At 39.7% G+C, this 22,003-nt stretch overlaps 1 protein-coding gene across 3 annotated transcripts in view; it reads right to left on the bottom strand.

Moving 5' to 3' along the window:
• The window catches only part of PDZRN3 (PDZ domain containing ring finger 3), a 148,734-nt gene that overhangs the window by 34,185 nt on the left and 92,546 nt on the right, over positions 1-22,003 (bottom strand). Inside the window, exon 1 of one of the 3 annotated variants that reach the window (XM_075053570.1) lies at positions 207-518. The exons of the other annotated variants lie outside the window; for them this stretch is intronic. Within the exon in view, the coding sequence (XP_074909671.1) occupies positions 207-275 (69 nt within the window). The 5' untranslated portion in view covers positions 276-518. Of the gene's footprint in view, positions 1-206; positions 519-22,003 lie in introns of those variants that run through there. 3 annotated transcript variants of the gene reach the window in all.

Here is a 22,003-nt window from a genome sequence, read left to right as displayed (position 1 = left end):
GCATACATTCAAATATTTGATGTTTTGCAAGTGTGAATGGGAAGGTACATTGTAAAAATATAATCATAGACATATCAAATAAGGCAAACCCCCTGTCATTTCCACTAGTATAAGCAGGTTTTGGTATTCCATTTTCCCTGTCATTAACAGTGGTCACAAGCCTAAAAGAGAACATTTGCTTTTAGAAATGAAATCTAATTCTTTACCTGACAAACTTCATACAGTAACTTGTACTGTTCTTCTTGCTTCTGTAGAGTGCACAAACTGCATCCCATGTTTAAATAAGTGGCAGGAATAACCTCCCTTATTCACCAGAGCAGCCACAGAAATCTCTGTTAGCAAGCATGCATGCAGATATCCTTGAAAGCCCTAGGTGGGTCGGCTGGACCGAAACAGTTCACAGTGGTATTGCACAGGGTGCTGCAGAGGAACGGCGCTCTTTTCTTTCGTGCTCTCCCTCCTTCCCTGGCAGTACACAGCACTCCCTCTGCTGCTCCGCTCCGGCTGCGGCACTGTGCTCCAATGCACACGCTATATACTGCTACTCATGCATATTAATCAGCTCTCATTGACTATTCATAACAGACAGTGATACAGAAGCTATAATTGCCAGCTATGACAGCTGAAATTTCTCTAATTAACAGGCAAGTGCTTCAGTAGCAGGCATAATAAAAGACACTAACAATTTTGTAAACCATTTTGTAGCAATTACAAATAAACATGACTACATTTTACTATGGTCCCTCAGGATAATTTTTAACATATTTAAGCAGGCTAGAAGTACAGTTTAAATGTAAGTCACAATGAAATGAATATAATTGTACAAAACTCAGCAGTGGCCGTGGCAAAGTTGAATATGCTTAGTAGCGTTTATTTTTCTCTCGTACTTGGTGGCATCTGAGAGCCTCGGTTTTATAGCAGGAGATGACTGAACTAGGCATTTAATAAACCTAACAGAGAAAGCCCATCTCTGTCCCTGAAAGCCTACATGCAGCCTTAGGACTTGGCTACAAAGCAAAGGAGATGTATGTGAATGTATGTGGATTTGGGGGGGAGGGCGGGGAAAGAGTGCCTTGGATTAATATTTATAGATTAGCTTTAGATTAATATTTATACCAAGTGAAAAAAATGGCCATCTATGCTACTGACTCTCATTGTATTTTAAGAGTGTAAATGACAGGTTCATGTATTGTTATATTAAAAATATAAGCTTTACCAGATATAAAAAGATATACAATAAAATAAGTATGGCATTTATGACTATTCAGTATCTGAGTGCCTGGATCCACATTGAACCTGTGCCATAGATGTAAAGGCTAAAACACCAGTGAACTTCCCAAGGAACTAGAAAAGTACTCATAAGTCATAGGTTTTATGGATGTTTTCCAGTCTGTAGGAAACACTACCTCATGTTACGAGTTTGGATTGACTATACTTTTTCCAATTGTTTAAGCATTTGGAAGGTGTGCATTTTTATAATCCTTATTTCAATTCATTCTGCTATAAAGAAGAGAAGACGATAGAATAGGTAGGAATGAGACCAAGGGCCTAATTCCGATACAGGCGTTGCGTGGCGGACAGCCTGGATTTTGCGCTGTGGTTATCTAACTAGTTTCTGACTATTTGCTTAGTGAGTTTCTGTGGATGACAATGGAAATGTTGTGCAAGGATCATCTGCAGCTTTTATGTCCAAACTCTGTACATAGGTATCTTGCTATAGGTCTCTTATAGGATACCTAGCTACTGCTGCAATTGTACCGACTCACAATTTGCATTAAAATGATCTGCTACTGAAATGCAGTTCATGCTGTCCATATGTTTAGTACTAAAACTTTAGTAAACAGAGACTGTGACAAGGCGTCCCTTAACTTGGAGACTGTGTTTTGGTAGCAAAACCTACCTACCTACAGGAAAAGAAAGAAAGGGGACCTCTTCAAATCCGTGCCAAACATCTGAAAGCAGGTAGGCACTCCGTCCCTGTGCTGTGACTGTGATGTTTCCCTGACGAGATTACCGCTGCGATGGTGGTAGAACTTCCAAGGTTAGAGCAAGATAGAGGTAGCCTGGATCTTACTGCTGGCCCTCTAAGCTGAAGAATGATCCAGGCTATCCCTGGTTAGATATGCCAACCACATGCTATGGGCTTTTCCAAAGTTGGTTGACAGCCAGTGGCTGTGGATCTTGAATGACTGGAAAGTTCTTGCATGAGGGAACTAGTGTTCCCTAAAAGCAGAAAAGATGATGATGATAACTGAATTAAGTAAAAAAAAGACCCTACTGAAATTGTAAAAAAATTTATGGCTTTGGTTAGATAAGTTTTGACTATGTGATTTGATCAAGCAACTTAAGGTAAAACTTTCAAAAATGTTGCCTATGATATTGCGTTTTTTAATGCAATTAAGTATCTTCTTAAATACTAGTTGCTATTTAAATATTATTGTTCAGTTCAGGTGGCTGAGTTCAGTCAGGAATTTTTTTAGAAATAGTACGCAGCTGTATCAGATTAGAAATAAAACAGAAACATGTGGGATATTTCATTTCCAGTTTCAATGGAAATGCATCTATTTGTTATTTTCCTATAGTAACGTGATAGACTACATGAGATGATATTCTATCTGATTCAAAAAGATAATCTGTAAATCAGGCCAGGAGAGTAAGTCCAGCAGAAGACTGTTGTTTTGATGTAAGAGTGGAGGGATTCCATAAATGTGATGTTTCAAATTCTTCAGCTAACAAAGCCTAAGCACGTTGCTCAGCAGCAAACTGTGGCTTAACGGTGCAGTTGGCTTTGTTGCACTGTTGCTCTGGTAAATAAGCTAGCCTGACAGTCAGGCCGGCGCTCATCTCAACGATGTGTTCCGTTATTGAAATCTAATTCATATTTCTCTATTCATCTCATAGGCAGAAATGGTAGCACTGCCTCAGGTTAATATAGACTAGTTTGTATGTGCTTTGCCAAACTTTAAACATTTGGGCTGTAAACTTGTGTTCTGGGCATTGTCCAAAGCCAATTTTTGCTTTTAATGGTATGCTTGAGCCAAAGTGTTTCAGTCATTTCTGAGAGTAAGATTACAGAAAAAAATACATTGTTTGCCTATGTTAAGAAATTCTGGATATGTTTTCTTTGAGAAGGTTTTAGTATCAACATATTTTGAAACAAGAATTTGAAGTGTGGCACAGGGATGGTTTGTGTTGTCCCTGTGAAATCTGCTAAATTTGGTCAGCTTTTAAGCTGTTGCAGTTTGCACGTTCTCAGTACAAAGTTGCTACAAGTTTTCAGTTTAATTCTTATGAGACTTCTTCCACGATAAACGAGTTCGGTGGGTGATGCCAGAAGGTCTGACAAGGCCAGTTCCGTTTCCTAATTGCTCTTTGTGAGGTTTGAGGACTGATATCAAGAACAAAGAGATCTTCTCAGTGCTCCTCACCGCTGGACCCAGACAGCCAGAAAGAGCCACCTGAGCTGTCTGGGATGGGGTGGATGTTAATTGTGTCATTACACTTGCTTTGTAACATACATACACAGGCGAGCCCAGTGCGTTACAGGAGCCCTCGTCAATGCGTGCCGTTCGCGGTGGAGGTAAACCGGCTTCCTTTGGTTTGTCCAGATAAGACAGCTCGTTATGGGATCTGTCATCCGCGTTAACAATGTGTCATGTGTGGTCTCACCAGTGTGCCACCGATAATGAGCTTAACAAAATGTACGCATAGTGGATGGCTTATATCACGTGTAATGTGAATATTATAGTGGTCCCAGCTGAATCTGAGCAGTCCAGACTGAATGGGAAGTTAGCGAGCCAGCTGACTAGGAACAATAGTAAATAGCCTTTGAATACGCAAAGTGCCAGCAAGAGCTTTCATTAGCATTTATCTAGATTACTTGCTCCCTGACTGATTGCATGTGACCAAGTCTGCAAAATCCCTTTTACCACGATACCTGGCTCCGTCTATCAGACATTTGCTTGTGTGTCCAAAAGCTAATTCTCCAGGAGCAGAAGGTGGTAAGCAGCCAGACTGCGTGGGCCACCGTGAAGGACGGGGTGCTGCTCCTGTCTCCGGGAAGCTGGATGTCCTGGACAGACAGTGGGTGACGGCAAGGAAGGAATCCTGCCACAGACCACAGGCTGGTTTTGCTTTTTGTATTTGTCTTAGTTGCAACCTACAGTCTCTCAGCTTGTAAGTACAAAATTTTGCTATTTAAATGTTTGATTTATTTTATGATTAAGTCTGTCAGGTGTTGGCAGGTAAGGGGAATCCACAGGAGACAGATGCGCTTGAGGTGTCCTGCCTGTCTGCACGGGATGGTGAATCAGAATAAAGAGGGAAATAAAGCACTCATGAGGGACTTGCACCCTGGAAGGCCACATTATTAGGGGACTCAAAGGCTAAAAAGCACTCTCTGCCAGCTTTTCAAGGGTAAGGACTTATGCTGCCAAGTGTTGGCTCTTAGACAGCAGTTCCCACCAGCAAGAATAAACTCATGTCCTTTGTGCGAGGAGCAGATGGCACATAGCTACTTCACAGATCTGGGCAAACACCAAGCCGTTGCGCTCCGTTCTGGGAGTTCCTAATGTTTGAGTGGCTGACTGCGATATTAGTAACACTTTGGCATTGTTTATTTTGTTTCTTTAAATGCAAGTTGGCTTTCCTAGTATGTAGTAACTATGTAACATTATATTTTTGTACATATACTTAGCAAGTTCTGTTTAAACAAATGATTCCTATTTAAGCAGTGTGATTAGGGAAATGTTTGCTTAATGTATCAATACTTTTAATTACTTTTCTTGTTTTTACAAATATTTAAGACTTGTGAGAAACAAAGGCTAGGGAAGAGAACAGCTGTGACTATAAATAATGCTTGCATTTGTGTGTTATATAAACAGAAGTCAGGAAACTGTACAGATTATGATTAGAGTGGTGTGAAAGAAAACTGTGCTACACAACTGTACTTTAAAGTAAGTATCTGGAATTTTTCAAAGTGTGTTAGGGTGCTTTTTAATTATAGCCATTGGGTTACCTCTATTAAAGCCTGAGTGCCTCGTTGTTGAGGATGTGTTCAGACTGAGTTCTGTTTCCCTGTGTTTATTTGCAAATTTTCAATACTACAATCCACTGATAGCTGTGAAGTGTTGGATTCTTAATAATACATTTAATTAGAGTGGATCTACTTTAAAAATACCCTCCTAAAAAGGCCATTCTTGAATACGTGAAAGCAAACCAGGATTTTCTATGGCATTGTGTAGGTACAACAATTAAATGCATACTCTAAATAAAACAGCAATATTATCTCAATTCTGTGGTGTTTTTTTTTTTACATGTGGGCATAGCAATCTGCCTATGCATTGGAAGCCTCAAGACTGGAGCCAAAATATTTAAACTAAAGCATGCCACAAGAGAGGATGTGAAAGCAAATGTAAAACTTTGGCTTTCTTCCCATCAGTTAATGTTGAAGTCTTGAGATCCTTATTTGCTCCACTTTGCATCTCTGAAAGAGTTCCAATTCTCAGAAGTAACTTAAATGAAATGATACTTATTGTTCAACCACTGAAGGAAGCGTTCTGTCCTCTAAACTCTTTAAGGAGTCTACTATCTCTTTAATTTATGCCACTTGAGAAAGACAGTAATATTACAGGAACATTAGAGTAACATCGCTGTAAGCACTGCAAGGTCAGTAGATACGAGAACGCTATTGTGTTAATTCAGTCTTTCATGAAGCAGAAATGATGAGGTCAGAATAGGGTAAATAACTGTTTAATATGCCACTGAGACCTTCTGATGGGGGAGAATTAGGTTGCTAAGAGCTGACCTATGGACTACGAAACTCCTCCTACTGTGGGCTGCCTCTTTGGGTGTCTATTACAGCAGTGCCAAGAGGTCTTGGTCAAAGATTAAGACAGAAGGTGATCCCTGAACTAGAGGATGTACACGCTGGATTTACAGTGGTGACACCGTGATGGAAGTGGGTGAAAGAGCCTTTTAGCTACTGAGGACAGAGAATGAACTAATCAAAAAGGGAGTGCTCTTTCAACTAATCATAAACCAGCTCCGAAATCACCATCTGCCAGCTGCGATACTTCGAGCCTCACAGTGCCCAAGTGAGGGACCTGGAGGCAGATCACACTTAAAATAGTTGTTCTTCAGCTCAAACCCCCGACACACTATCCCCTTCCATTTTCCCATTTGTGACACAATGTAGTCAGCCACTACGAACCACAAAACCAAAAGTACGGAACACTGGTAAGGAAATGAGAAAATCTGATTATAGGCTGGATTTGTGCTCTAAAAGCTTCTTCTGTGTTAGCTGAAACCTCAGCTTCCTCGCAAAAAAGCATCTTTGATTTCCTGGTTTTGATACTGGAACAGTCAAGCTCATCTCTAATTTTTTACGGGTTATTTAACAAGATAGTTTCTATTTAAGAAGAATGACAAATTTACGCTTGCACAAATCATCAGTTTTTACATGCTAGAAGTACTGTGGTTATTGTTAGCAGTTACAAGAATATAAAATAGAAAATTAAGAATATTTAAAGGAAGAAAGTGGATAATGAAAGCATAGGAGTGTGGAGTCAAATGTTAGTTATACACTTGTGTTTGTAAGGTTCACGTATTCTCAAATCTAAAATTACTTACAGAGCATCTATCCCCATTTTGATTTTGTTGTGAAATATCACTTTAGAGGGATAGCATTGGTAAGCACAGACTGCTATGAGTGATGGTTCATTTTAAAATAAAAATGTTTGCTGTAAAAGTGATAATACACTTTTAATAATCTCAGAGGAAGCAAAATGATTCAGCGTACTTGAATGCTGCATAAAAACTATTGACATAATACTTAATCTTTAAAACTGATAGGCACGTGCCCAAAAGCTAATAAAGTTCATTCTAATACAAACGAGCAAGTAAAATAGTATATCATAGTCTGTGATAGCTTTGGATCCTGATCATATAACTGTAGCCCAGGGACAAAGAAAATTGAAGTGATTTAGAAAGGTACCCAGTAGGATATATCTGATATTAGGCAGTTTGCTGAAGCAAAACAGTAATGTCAGAAAGATACAAAGGTGTAAAATCCATTTGACTGTGTCCAAATGCTTCTACTCTTTGACCTTAATGTCTCCGGATGAACTCCCCTTAGGGACAGCTGAATAATGCTTAATAATATATGGCCAGAAACTGCCAAGACCTGCTAAGGATCGCAGTCTTCACTTACTTTTGTATTTTAGCTACTGTGTTCATATTATGAATTTTAAGCCATGTCTATCTGAAAAGATATTAACTTTCATTTCTCAGTTTTTACTGCTCCACACTTAATTTGAAACAGAGCAAAACAGGAATGCCATCTATGGTTCATTAGGTTTTATATTAACCATCTGATGAAAACAATATGTGGGAATATTAAGTATTAATGGTAAATGGCAGTCAAAATGAAAAAAGTTGCTTATATGTTTGCCTTCGTGTTCGTTTCTAGGTTAAGGTGGACAATGAGGAATCTGATTGCTAATTCTCGGCTAGAGCTCCTATGCAGAAAAGACCCAGAAGATGAGCAGACCTTGAATGAAACGGGATGTAAGTCTTCTGGGAACAAAGGAAATGTAAGTGTTCATTTCTGTCTTTGAAGTTGGGAAAGATGCATTTTTACTGAAGGAGAGTGACATTAGCTCCAGAATTGGTGTGTGTGATTAATTGCACTGTGGGCACACAGAGGGGCCAGCAGTGACCGCAGGACTCTGCTGGGTATGTGAAGCCACAGTCATCTCTGCTTCAGCAAAGGTACAGTCAAAATAGGTTAGACTTATGGGGTAAAAGAAAAGACTAACGGAGGCAAATGGGGGCTCTGACTAGTTTGCGATCCTAAAGACAGGCTGTGCCCGTGCTGCAAACTTCACCTGTGCTTTCCCAGTGCCAACCAAGACATAATCTTGAAACTGTGGAAGAATACAGAAGATGGCTAAGGTCCTAGAGTGCTCTAGTGCACAGTTTTCTATTGTTTAGTGTATGAAATACACCAACAATATAGCGTTGTATTTGGTTTCCATTTATCCTCTTTACAATATAATCTCACCAGCCTATGAACTTGGAGTGATGCTGGTTCATTTCTTGTTTCATTATGAAATCAATACTGTTGCAATAACGTTGATTTCATAGAAGATGCTCTAAGGTGTTAATCCCTTCTCTGATACAAGGCGGACACTTTGCATGCCTAACTTGGTTCATCCTGAACCAGCAATTCTAGTTCAATGAGTAAAGTCCGCTGTTGGAGGGCATACAACTCCCAACTTTGTTCTTTCTACAGTAACATTACCTAGCTTTATCTTTAATAGCAATGGAAGCGATTTCCACCTGTTATTAGCACTGTATTTCTGTGAAGCCCTGTGAATCAATGGGATGTTACATGTTTACCTTAAAGAAAAAAAATAAATTACCTACATAGATTACAGTATTGGGTAACTGCATAGAGTTATTATATAGTTATACTTCCTCTGCAGTTTCTTCTGTCAAAAAACATATTCTGATAACCAGTATTGATTCAGTACTATTGAACTGAATACACAAATATAAACATTTGATAAAAGAAATGTGGAAGTACACAGGCAGTCAGACACAGTGATGAATACCAATAATAACCCAGAAATGATCATTCCTATTGGAAGGCACATTTACCCACTAATCCTGTTATTTCCCATGAAGCCCCAGAGCTGCAGGCTTTCCACAATGCATAAACTGCATTCTGATTTTCCTGCAGACTCTTCTGTTTGCAGACCTACTGAGAAAATAAGACGCACGTGTGTTTCTCTGCATTTCTCTGCAGAAATGTAAGGTAGAAGACAAATATTAATTAATGAGATTATCTAGTAATATACAAAGTAAGTGGTTGTGATTCTTCCAAAGTCTTATTACGTGTCCAGAATTTTTGTCCTGATGGCTAATGGCAGTATGGCACTGGGATGCAAAACCTGAAAGTTTTTATGATTTATGGTACGACTGTACCTTTTCAGGTTAATTTTTTTATTTTTATGTTTTGAGTAGCGGCTTGTCTATTTTGGGGTATTGGGTGTAGTTGAGAAATCAGTTAACGTTTCAATGAAATTTATTATTGGCTGTCCATCTTTGTTATCCTTTGTTGCTCCCCCTAATGAGAGGGCTGCTGCATAGTTCCATGCTTTCTGTTCAGATTATTTTTGCCTATTCTGACTATGATGATGATAGAAAACTCATACTTTTTTTAGGATAGTACAATGCAATGAATGTACTGGATTGCGTGTGCATGTCTAGAGGCACAATCAGTTCATGGCTGGGGGGGAAGAGACTAGATTTCTGAGAAATGCACCTATGAAAGCATTAAATAACTCACAAATAAAGCACAGACGATGGGGGTGCCTACTTAAAATACTAGATTGTGCCAGTATGATGATCAACACAATTTTCTGCGCTACTTACAATCTTTTTCTGTTTATTGGCTGTAGTTAGAAGGTTATAAACTACCAAGCATTTATGCCTAAGTCTTTGAAATTCAAGTTTCTGTATGCTTTCTTTGAGTTTCATGTTCTTAGCAGAGGAGAGAAATCACAATAATTACAGCTTAAAATATTCTCATTTCATGGTGTGGCTAACAAGTGGAACTACAAGTAATGATGTAATCTAACATGTCAAAAAAACAAAATGAAAAGAGGAGACAGAAGGCAGGATGGAGCCAAGGGATGCGATGTGCCATGTCATCTTCTAATTAACTAACTGATCCTTTAAACTGTCAAAATCAGCAAGGAACTCCATGGCCCAGTGTCTTATTAATATTCATACTAGGCCACTAGGAGCTATGATTCCAGTCCCAGTGGTTATAGTTAAACATTAAAAAAAAAAAAGCTAGGCTAGCCAGGGCTGCAACAGCTTCACATTCATAAGGAAATGAAGGCAGGCCACCCTGCTTCCTACAAACCTCTGCTGGGGGAAATTCTCTGAGGATGCATATTGATTTCTGAATTATTATAGGGGTTGTACATTGAAAAAACAATTATTTTTCTTCTTGCTATGAGCTGCCACATTGTTAATCACATTGAGCTCCATGTTGTCGAATGAAAGAAAGATGCATGTAACTTTTTGTAATATGAGCCCATTTTTAATTTTGTGCACACCAAATGAATATGCAGTTAATAAAACCCTGTCGTTTAGAGGAATGGGTGAATTAATTTTGCCTTGTAGGATGCAATTCAGGATTGTTTTTGCAGAAATCTGGGGCCCGCAAGAAAAATAATCTTCTATAATCTTCTTACAATTATTATCTTGCATTTCAGCCTGCCAGTCTCTTCCCACTCCCACTAAGCAGAGTTTCCTGAACCTTGAAGTCTAAGGGAGCAGCTGATATTTGGTTTCTCTATTCATTTTCTGTTTAATTCTTCATGGCAGGACAATGCTTTAAAAACAAAACAAACAACAACAACAACAAAAAGATCCTCTCTCGTCTGTATTAAACTACACGTACTGTTTTGGGCTTCAGTACAGGTCTGCCATGGACAGGGATGTGCCTGTGTGCAGTAGAAGATGGGGATGAAGAGGTAGTTCAGCACTCTCTGAAGTCAAAGGGAGTTTTGACATCGGCCTTGTATAAGTAATTTCAAGCCCAGACTATTTTGAGGGCAGTTAATCCCATTTTATACTTGCCGTTTCTATCTGTGCATGACATAGTAGAAAGCAATATATTATGCAGCACTTTATAGCAGTACTATCAGTAAAGGAGTTGCTGAGCCATAAATCATGTGCTATACCACTCAATGAAAAAATAATTAAATAGTTTGAATCTCATTAATTAATATCCTTCATTTAATTGATATACTAAAGGAAAAATATCTTGGGTTACCACCCTACTCCTTTTGTTCTTTACCCTGCCCTTTACCAGTTTCCTTTCATCTAACTTTTTAACAATTTCACACCACACCTAGAGGAAATAAAACTTCATATCAAGCACCCGCTGTCGCAGCCCCGTGTAGGTCCCCGTCCCTGGGAAGAGGTAGGGCGAGGAGCGGGTGCTCGCTGGGAAGTGCTGTCCAAGGAGCCCGGCTCCTCCTGATGCTGTGGGCTACCACAGCTCTCCTGCATCCACCAGGACCGTCCCAGCAGACTGACTTCAGGTCCTCACCACAAAGTCCTCTAAAGCCTAAGTCACAGCAGGCCAGTTTTTGGTAACTTAACTAACTGCCCCTGGGGCTTTTCCATCGGTCGTAGCACCCGGCCATGCCCCTGGAGCAGTGTCAGTGTAGCAAGGTGCTGGACAGGCCCCCAGGACCTCAGAAGTGGTGGTGTGGAGCTCATGTCCTCCTCTTTTGCGAGGATAGGCTTCCCTGACCATGAATACACAAACCCTGTGCCTAAGATGTGCATAAAAATGTACACACAGTGCCTATGGAGGTCTGATATTTGTCTGGGCAGCCTCTCAGTGCTTTCTTGCCCAGAAAAAAAGATTAATCTCCAAGCAAAGATATCAACCCAAATATTTAACATCACATATTTTATTCCCTTGTTCAAGCTCTATTATGTATGAAAGACTGGCTCAAAAAAAAAAGAAAAAAGTTAAATACTTTAAACTGTCTATCAGCTAGGTTAACATCAGGCACTGAACTGCCAGACCACAAATCTTGAATACGTTGACGCTAAATGTCTACTAGGAGCATATGTTATGGATCAAAGAACACATTGATTAATCCAGCAGAGACAAAAGTCTGTCACTTTGGTCATGGTGGCATGATACCACAGAAGACAGTACTAAGGAAGCAAATGAACAGAAAACTAATGCCAATGGAAAAAAATAGCTATAAAAGAAGGTTACAATCTAAAATACAGTTTTATTAGCTCAAATACTTCCACCCATGGGTACAGTTTTTAATGCATTTCCCATTTTTTAAAAAATCATAACATTCTCAAGATTTTTTGCAGATATCAATGTGTATCTGCAATGTGGGGATCCTCTGCTTGTAAACTAGGGGATTTGTGCACAGATTACATTCAGAGGCATGTGATTCTTTGGAGAGAATGGGATTCCCAGCACTCCTCTTTTTAGCTTCCAGAAGTGTCTTTGATTAAGCTCTGCTGAAAGGCTCCCAATTCTGCTTGTCATTCAATAGTGTTTTAATGTCCTCCCTATGTTTTGAAAAGATAGGCGCCTTCGTCATAATAATATCCTGTTGATGCATACATGTATAGTTGCTAACTTAATGTATAATTTAGGAATTAGATTTTTCAAAAGTAGTCCATGAATGGGTATATTAACTATACATGTTTGGCAAATTTTCTGTCTCATTTTGGCAAAGGGTAAGTTATCAGCAATCTCAGAAGAGAGAGATATGTGTGTGAGCGCATGTGCATATTTTATGTTGGTAATATGTGTTTATATCGTGATATCTAGCAAGCATGTCAGAAAACACATGCACCTACAATTTTACCTGATTTTATTGCAAAATGATACTATGGGTTTTCTGAAGGAATAAACATTGCTGTATTTGGTAGATTCCTTTAACAAGGCACTGCTCGGTTGCATTTGTCCTCAGCTTGTTCTTCTGCATAATTTAAAAGACAGCTGTCATAGCTACATGCTATCCTGTCTAAAATCTGACATTTGTACGGTGTTAAATAAACCCCATACTGTGCTCGGTACTCTAAACGTGAGTCTTCCCATTCCCCTTACCAGCAGCCGTGGCTGGGGATACCCGTGCAGGGTGGCGGGGCGCAGAACCGCGCAGGCTGAGCTTAAAACAAACACGGTCGTACTTTGGGGAAGGGTTAGAAATGAAAGGTGAGACAAGATGAGACTGTAGAGCGTTGTTTGCAGTGCTGACTGAGAGGGTGCTCCGTCTGCCAGGGGACTCGGCGCAGGTCTGGGTGGCCAATGGCCGTGCCATCGCTGGGCTGCTCGGGTAGCACCCCGTTACCTGAGCTCGCCCCGGGACGGGGTATGTGGCTAATCTGCAGCCTGAAAATGGTTTAGAGGAACAGCATTGAGGCAAGAGCTTGAATGGAACAAAATGATGGAAAAACAACAGCGGCAACTCATCAAATCATGTTACACTACCAGAATGACCGGGAGTTTCTTCAGAAAAAGAGTTAAAGTTAATTGCATGGTAAAGACCATGAGATCAGGATCCTGGACTCAGGATCTGATTTATGCACTGCAAATGTATATATCTGTTGGAGAAAGGCCGTTTCCTGTTTAAAAATTTAAAAATACTTGATTAAACTCTGTGGTTACCAAACCAAACACATTACACTATTTAGTCCATTAAAACTCTGAATGCCCGTTACTTATCGTACAGTGATGGATTGATTGCATTTAATCTTTCCTCCTTCTGAAGTTGTTTTCATTTCCTGCAGCAGTGTGCACTCCCAGCAACAACACACCAGCAGAGAGTGTTTGCTGGCCACCGCTGGAGCTGATTATAAAAATCTATTGTTGCTCGGGCAATATTTATATGAAAATAGCTACGTTTTATGAATCCTTATTATTATAACAAACCCATATGAAAGCTGGAGCCAGATGGTAATAAGGGTACCTGAGCAAGCGCCACTGAAAAATTCTTATCTTTTACTGTTAAATTAAGTCAGCATCATAAGCTCTGATACATTCAAATGTTTGCTGCACTACATTACTTTATGAAAAGCGCTTTTTAACTGAAGCTAAACACAGGGTAAGCATGTTTCTTAAAGGGAAAAAAAAGAGAAAGTGGATCTTGACCTTTACTATAATTGTCCAATAATAGTTTGCTATTTACCGAGTAACAAAGGTAAATACTATTAGACTAACTTTCCCTGCAGAGGCAATGATGCAGTCAGACCCTTTCTTTCCCACACCTACTTATGGACATTTCGTACAGCTGAGGCTCTCTTAGTGGTAGTCAGACTAGTTAAAGGAACTTAGGAAGTAGCAACTCGCTATGTTGGAGCACAGCACAAAGCTCTGGTATACAACAGTAGTGTCACAGATAATTAATTTCCATAAAGATCAAGTTCAGAAATCTTTTTCTGTGAAGTTAGTGCTAATTTCATATTTTAGGTCTGTTTATCCTTAGATTAGTGAACACATACAAGCTGCTTAAAGCTGTTTTCCAGGTCTGTGCTTCCAAATGATTTCCTTTTCCTCTCCTGCTCACATGTTTAAAAATACAAAGCTGTAACAGCAAAAAGATGCTAAACTGCAGTATTCATGAATTTATCTAATTTCAAAATAAGGGAATAATTTTTTTAAAAACAGTATGTGTTCTTGAAAAGGTGTAATACATACAATACAGATCACTGGTACTGTAGATGATTTTATACTGAGATGTGAAACTGTTTGCTTGGTTTTGGTTTTCATTTAAAGAGTTCTTATTAAGAGGCGTCCACCCTAATTTTCCTCTTACCACCTTGTGTATAAATTCTGCTGGGAACTTTCTCTAACAAATTTGGCAGAAATGGTGACGGAGGGTTACTTACTTTGTAATTCATGGAACAGTAAGTTTGGTGCTTTTTCCTTTCTCTTAAGCACAGAGATCTATCTAAAACTCCGGATTTGTGTTAGTGCTTTTTCAATTTAATGTGGTGATTTAGTAGGCAGAACTAAAGAGATGGCTTCTGAGTTCTCCTGCAGAATCTGAATTTGTCGTTTTTTAGTTCACACAGCAAGAACAGTAGTAAAGAGGGAAGACCTGCTGTTCTTCCAACAAACACATCACCTCTGAATGGTGGGAGGCAAGAATTGCTGTTATAAAATACAATGTAGCCAGAAACTTCCAAAAGGTGTCACACTGGGATTTTTAAATGCCCAAGATCAATTAAATTCAAAATGATGCCCCAATGGAAATGGGATTATTATCTCTGTTAACGTATCTCCAGGAATCTAAAAAGCTTTGACTCATCAGTCAGGTGTAGTTAACGTTACATCTTTAGGTTCTTCCGTAAGTCATTTTTAAGATAAGTCTGATTATGTGGCTTTTAAAAATGACCATTTGTTGGAGGAAGCGTATCAGCAGGAAGAAATTGTGTGAATTTTTTTTCTGCTACTGCAGATATAGCTTTTTGGTTGTTCTGGTAATTACTTGGACCAGACAACAGCACTTGTATGGTTAGCCTGCAAACTTTGCTCCGACCTGGAAGAGAAAGGATTAATCTTTTCAACTGTCATGGCACGCAGCTGGCATTGTACTCTTGGTCAGGGTGGTAATTTCTTAAGTCGCATGCTTAGGGTTAAAATCTTGCTCTTGAGTTGCAGTATGTGACTAGGATTTAAGTATCTGTTTTGTGTGATTAAGAGTAATTCTGAGCAATTAAAGAAAACAGTTCATTTGTGGCAGGTGGCAGAAAGCTAAAGAAGATAATTACTCTTTTTAGCCATCTGTGTTAACTGCCATTAGCAGAATTAAACTGAGATTCACCACTTTGAAATTTGAGGCAAAGTTCCTTTCCCTTAACTACATAATATAACATTGTTTGAAGTCTAATTACAAAAAAAAGTAATTTCACCCTGCTTGCCATGAGGTGCCTATTTATTAATTTTATTAAAAATGTTGGCACTCCAAGACAATAAATTGAACAACTGCTTGTACAAAATGTCTTTGAATTTGAAAAACTGTTCAACTTTGAGTGAGAAGTTTATCCTGGAAAGTCCTGATCTATACCATCAGCAACTGCAGAAATGAACTTCTGTTGAAAAGAAGAAACATTTCTACCCCTGCCATCAAGCGTCACATTGCTGAAATAACCCAGTACCCCTCCCCAGGTCTGCTGACGATCTGAGTGCTTACATTGCTGCTCGTGACCTTGTTAAATGATCAGGAAACATGTCGCTATTGTGGTACCTATGCTGCAGAAAGGCTATGAGCAGTTAAGGAAATATTTGTAGAGATGTGGAAAATACAGATCATCAAAGCAAAAAAGCGGGCATGGGAAATCTTTCCTCATATAAGCAGCAGCTGGACAAATGAACACACAGCATAGGTATTCCTGCCTCTTGAAACCACTGGAAGCCTGCTAGGGAATACAAAGCATTTCTTCATCTCTCCAGCTCTATAAAGAGTATATAGCACCAAGCAGTTACAGACTGATACCAATGAAAAATAAGATTCTGGCAAAGCAGTCATGTCTGAAATTCTAGCATTTTTTCTGATTACTCTATTTTCTGGAAATTTTAAGGAGGCTGGGTCTCATGAATATAGTACCTGCCTCATGTTTTACCTTCTCACGTTTATCAATTGTGTCTACCTTCACAATATTAGGCTATTAGGATGCTGGTAAAATTAATGCTGTCTCACGCTGTAACCACACAAAGACACAGACCCAGCCACTGTATTAGTTAGGCAAAAGGTTACTCTGGAACAATTGCAAAATTTTTCAGATACCAATGATGCTTTTGAGTACTGAAGTACTTGGGCTTTGGATTTTTTTATCATAAACATTATGCTTAATCACCAGTAGGAGTTTTCATGTTCACGGGATGATCCCAGTTAATTATTGTACTTTTCCTACTGATTAATACCAACTAGTTTTCATTTAAAAATAGATTAATTATGTTAAGGGAATTATATTGGATTCTAATGACCGTAATGACTAATGATAAATTTGAGAATATATTACGATTCCTCTCTTGAGCGAAATAGTTTACAATTGTATTTTTCAAAACCTGGTGTTACTTGTGTAATTCTGGGCTACAATTATTCTTTAGCAAAGAGAGAAATAGGATACCTAGAAGAATACTGTACAACAGGTCTGGTTTCAGAAGGTACTGTTCTGTAAAGGCAGAACAGAACGGTGATCTGAGATGGTCTTTAAATAAGGCAAATGTTCACAGTCTGATTTTCAGCTGATATAACAGACACATAAGAAATGAAGGACTGAGGATGGGATCCCCAAAATCTTAGTTCTTACAAGTTATTTATCTCTTAACAGCATTATTTATGCGATGGGCTTTCTGATGACAGCATGGGCTACTGCTCCGGGAGCAGCGACTCTGACTTTGGCAGAGGTTTTGTTCTTTTCCTTTTTCAGCAGACTCGGTAGGAAGAGACAGTTCTGGGTGATTTGTGAATATGTAGTCTGTGTGGGCAAACTTGGATTAACAAAAGCTGCTTTCTGTTGCCAAGAAATACGAAGTTTCTCTTAGCATAGTATTCAAACTGGGTGGTAATGTGTGAGGAAAACCTACTCAGTAGTGCAAGTGCAAGACCTCTCACTCTGTAATGGGACTTAGGGCATCTTCAGATGCACTTTCTGGAGAGAAACAGTGTGCCTTACTGAGTTTTTTAGACTTCAGAATTATGCAGTCTGATACTACAGACTCCATAATGGAAACTGGCTGTGCAGATAGTATTTCTCTTCATTTTTGCGAGTACTGATGGGGAAGCAAAGGCTTGTATAGTTGGTCTGCAGAAATAAAGGACTTACAGCGTCAACTGAGCTATGTTCTTAAAATGGAAATATGGAGGATTTGTTCCCTTGCCTTCATTTCTGTGCCTTGTGAGTGACTTTCACAAGTAAATGGGACGTTCTGTGTTTTCTCCAGAGTAGAAGTCAGCAACTTCACTGTTAGTCTATAAAGGCAGGGTTCTTTTGCAGAAATGTAGATAGAGATACCCAGTGCCATTTAAGATGCCTTAAGACATCCACACAGCTGCCAGACAGGATGCAGAACTTAGGAGGACCTGCAGCCCTCTGAAGCAGTATCTGGAGGCCAGTCCTGACACTCCACAGTGCCTAAAATGCCAGTAAACTTCCATGTTGAGGTGGCAAAATCCCAGTTCAGGCATTGTTATGAATGCTATTGCCAAGCTGATCAGGCAGTTGGAGCAAGCTGAGCTGTAGCTACATCAGATAAATTAAATACACACTTACATGGATTAGATGTGACTCTGTATGAAGTTTCTCACTACGTTTATTGTGCTTTGGTCTGTACGTCATTGTAACATTACTTTATCTAGTGAGATGTCTTTAGTTGAAATAAAGAAAATATTTGCTATGGAGGAAATATAAACAAGTTGAATTCTAATGAACAGCTTTACATTAAATATACAGGACAGTTATTCAAATCTCTTCTATGACCCAGAAATACTGGAAGTGGTGTTGCTAAGCTTGCTTTGCTGCACAGCTGTATGTCCTTCCTAGATACTTCTTACTTCATTATTCCCTTTCTGAGCTGTGTTCTGGGACTTTGGTAAAAAGAAAGAAGGGAGTGGGAGGCAGAAATTTTGCAGGAGAACAAAAGCCCTTCAAATAACTCTTTTAGACACATTTCACACTTTAATTGAATGAATTGTACAGAAGATCCTATGCCTGTAGTATACAACTCCCCAGGTGCTCTCAGCTACTCTATCCGCAGCTGTTTATATTCAAACTAGGTAATTTAATACACTTATATCTGTATATATTGTACAGTGTATTTTAAAATCAAATGGCTGAGAATCTTGACTTGGAACAAAGCAAACACCCTGTGAAGAGACACTGCCTCTCTCCTTGGACCTTACTGTTAATCTCTGAATATCTAAGCAACGTTAAAAACAGCGCATTATGCTGACATATAAGCTCTGTTTTCAGCGAGGGTGTAATGTCACTAACATGACATACATGCACAAAAAAATGTATGTATCATGTCAGTTGGCAAATCGGCTACTGCCTGGTGTTCCCCAAGGGAAGGGATTCATGCATGAGGCTGCCAAAAGAAGGGTCATGATTCAGTTTGGCAGGGGCATAGCCTGGACACATTTTCCTTTAATTGCTCCTTGTCATATGAGATGTTGTCCTGGGTGACACTGTGGCTAGAATAATACAGAAAATAAATACACGCAATCTCATACATGCCAGAGCCTCTAAATGCTCTGTTTATTTTGCCAGTGATCATTAAAGATAAAAATAATTAGTGTTTCATTTTGTCCCGCTTTTTTTCCATCTTTTCTGCCTGAGTGAAGCAGGAGTCAACATAAAGGAACCACAGTACATTAAAACAGGATCATTTTTCCTGGCTGATTTCTAATCTTAATAGTCAAACTGCTTGTGCCTCACTTTGTAACTTCATCAACAAAGGGAAGAAAGGCTAAAGATAGTTCTTAAGTCTCCCTGTAAAGCCTGATGGCTAGGGATGTCCTACAGTTTATTCACAGCGGGAAGCAGTGTAATTGTCAGCTCCATGTTTCTCCCCTAAAGAGCTGTTCACTGGTGAAGGGAGGGAAAAAAAGTGTGAACAAGCTTTTACAAATCTGGCATATGGTAGAGCAACTGCAGAGGCTGAAAATGACTCAGCAGTACAAACTACAAGACAGAATACCATTCTGCATGTAATGACACCTTTCCTTTTGCAGCTGTGCCATCTACAAAACAGGTTTAATTTATTGGAGGTGCATTTTCTAGAACAGGGAAGATTGGGGAGGAAGAAGCTGCTTGTATGCATATACTTTGGGGTGGCTTTGCTGGGTATGAGGAAAATTACAGGGAGGGCTGGAGGGAATGTACAGTGGAGGGCTGGGGTTTTTGTATTAACACATGGCTGAGATACATTCACAGGTAATGCATAATGCTTCCAGGAGGCAATCCTACGGTCTGTGTATTATTACAGTGATCCTATAGTCCCTTTACTGGGCTCAGATCTCATAAAATGATGTAAACTGACCATGAATGACTGCGGATGATTTCACTGTCGTTATGGTACCATGGTACAGATGTGTCCAGGCCTGTTTTATGTGTCCCCCTGAGACAGGGGTGCTGCCTTGCCACGGGAACGCTCGCCTGGCCTGGGGTCAGCTGGAGATTTTACGGCCCGGGGCAGAGGTTATGGCAGCAGCAGACGTGGCGGGGTGGCAGAGGACGGCTGCGGGGCAGTACCCGTGGCAGAGTGGCAGGGCAGGCAAGCAGAGGGGATACTTCAGACAAAACGTGAGTGGTGACCCAAAAAGTTGCACGGGATCTGGGCACAGCATCCTGAGGCCCCCAGGGAACCAGCACGCAGAGCCTGACCACCCTGGCTTTCCACGGATCATTTACAGGCACCAAGAGAAAGGTCTTTGTTTTGCTGGTCCCCAATAAGCTCTCCGACTCCTTGTGCAATTATCATTAAGAGCGTGGCCAGTGTTTGAAGGAGTCGGCCATTTAATTGTATAAAAGCAAAGGTTTAACCTCAAAAGCTGCCAGGCACTCCCACAATTATCATTTATCAGCCAAACAGAATGTCCTCGGGTTATGTATTCATCAAATGTTTATTGATTTAAGCTTTGGGCATTTTACAGGATTAGAAATTATTACTTCTGATTTAAACAGTGTTTAGAGGACAGAAATCAAATACAAAACAGTGTATTTATAAAACAACAGTTTTTAAAAGAATTGTACAACAGAAATATTAGAGAACGTGAGCCTCTCTCCAGTGCTTTGGAACTAAAAAATGGTCTTTATATACAGCAACTAGCCAAGTATTAAAAATAAAGTGGGCCCATTTTTCACTTTAAGCAAGACTTTGCTCTTCCCCATGACTTTGTTCAGAGTAGCAGAGGATATTGGGTCCCCTGAAAATCTTTGCAATTAATGCAAGAACACAGAAACATGCAGGGCTGCTTCTCCTGCTTCTTACTCTTATCTGGTTCTAGCAGTCTAATTATTTGTAAACACCTGAAAAATGACAAAACTCCTTTGTTTTTAATTCGAAATGCAGACGGCAGTCATGGGTTGGGTATTTGAACTCTACTGGAACCGGTACTCGGTCACTCAGGAGAGGTGCTGCCTAATTATGAGGGGAATCTTCCCCCCCATTTCAGGGGAAGCCGATCACCACAGAGACACGGTCATTGGCATGCAGTCTTGAATAGAAACGATGCACTCCTTGGGAGAACAAAGCACTTGCCAGCTCTGAGTCCAGGATGTAGCTATAAATATATTATCTATTGAACTCTGTCTCTGAAACAGCTTAATCATATCAAACGAATAATTCCCTGAATATGGAGCCGATCTTTATGCAGGGCTCAGCGGTGACGAGTCGCATGCGCTAAAGATGAGCCACTGAACCAGCCCAGGATGTCCCCTGCCACCAAACACAGGTCTGCAGAATTTACTGTGCCCGAGCAGCCTGGGTACGTTTTCTGTGTCTCAGCTGCAGCCCCGATCTTCCCTTAGGGAAGTTGATTTAAGGGTGTGTTTATATACACAAAAGGTATTAGCATTTAATGTTTTACCTTGGCCTTTATAGGCTTGTCCTATATGTAGCTATAAAAGCGTGAAATTTGTTTATAGCTGAAACCTGTTTTAAGTGAAGGGCATCTTGCACAGCAATTTGTCAGTGGCTAAAGAGCTTGGGGCTAGCAGTAGACATTTACTTACAGAATCTTTAGACTACTTTAAACAGGCCTTTGGGACCTCCCTACTGACCAGCCTACAACATGCCCTCCTGTAGCATCTCTCTGTGCTATTTCTTTTAATTGACTAACCTCAACACTGGCTGTTCAAAATCACTTTAACCCAAACATGCCCCCGGTCTGAAGCTCCTAATGACCTTCCCCTGGCCCTAAACACATATGGCTGAGACAATGCAAACATCATTTGGAAGATGAGTAAATTCAATAACTCAATTACCACTGCACCAAAATAACATTTATCAAACACTGGCCACAGCGGTTTGTATCTTTAGCTCTCTCTGTTTCAATGGCACGGCATTTGGGTGAAAGTAACTAATCGATTTAGGAATGATTAAATAGAAATTTGTAACACTTGGCATTATTAAACCTTCAATCTTCATTACAACTGCTTAACGATTACATCATGGGATGTGTAAAATAAATTAACAGTAGCTGGAAACAATCTCATCATAAATAAAGACAGCAAAGGTATTAGACTAGTGTTCAATAGGATGTCTAATAAAAATACATATATTGTGGCATTATTAGTAGGTTGTAAATACTGAGGTTTGGAGGAGTTTCAAGACTGAAAAATTTAAAAAGTATAACACCCCCACCCCCCAGCTAGTATCTAACATTGAACTCATTTATTTTACAAGGACTAATTTAGTGGTAGAGCTAGC

The sequence above is a fragment of the Buteo buteo genome, chromosome 21, assembly GCF_964188355.1.
Source record: "Buteo buteo chromosome 21, bButBut1.hap1.1, whole genome shotgun sequence".
Classification (NCBI taxonomy): domain Eukaryota; kingdom Metazoa; phylum Chordata; class Aves; order Accipitriformes; family Accipitridae; genus Buteo; species Buteo buteo.
Note: the sequence above shows the minus strand (reverse complement) of the source record. Positions and strands in the feature narration are given on the sequence as shown.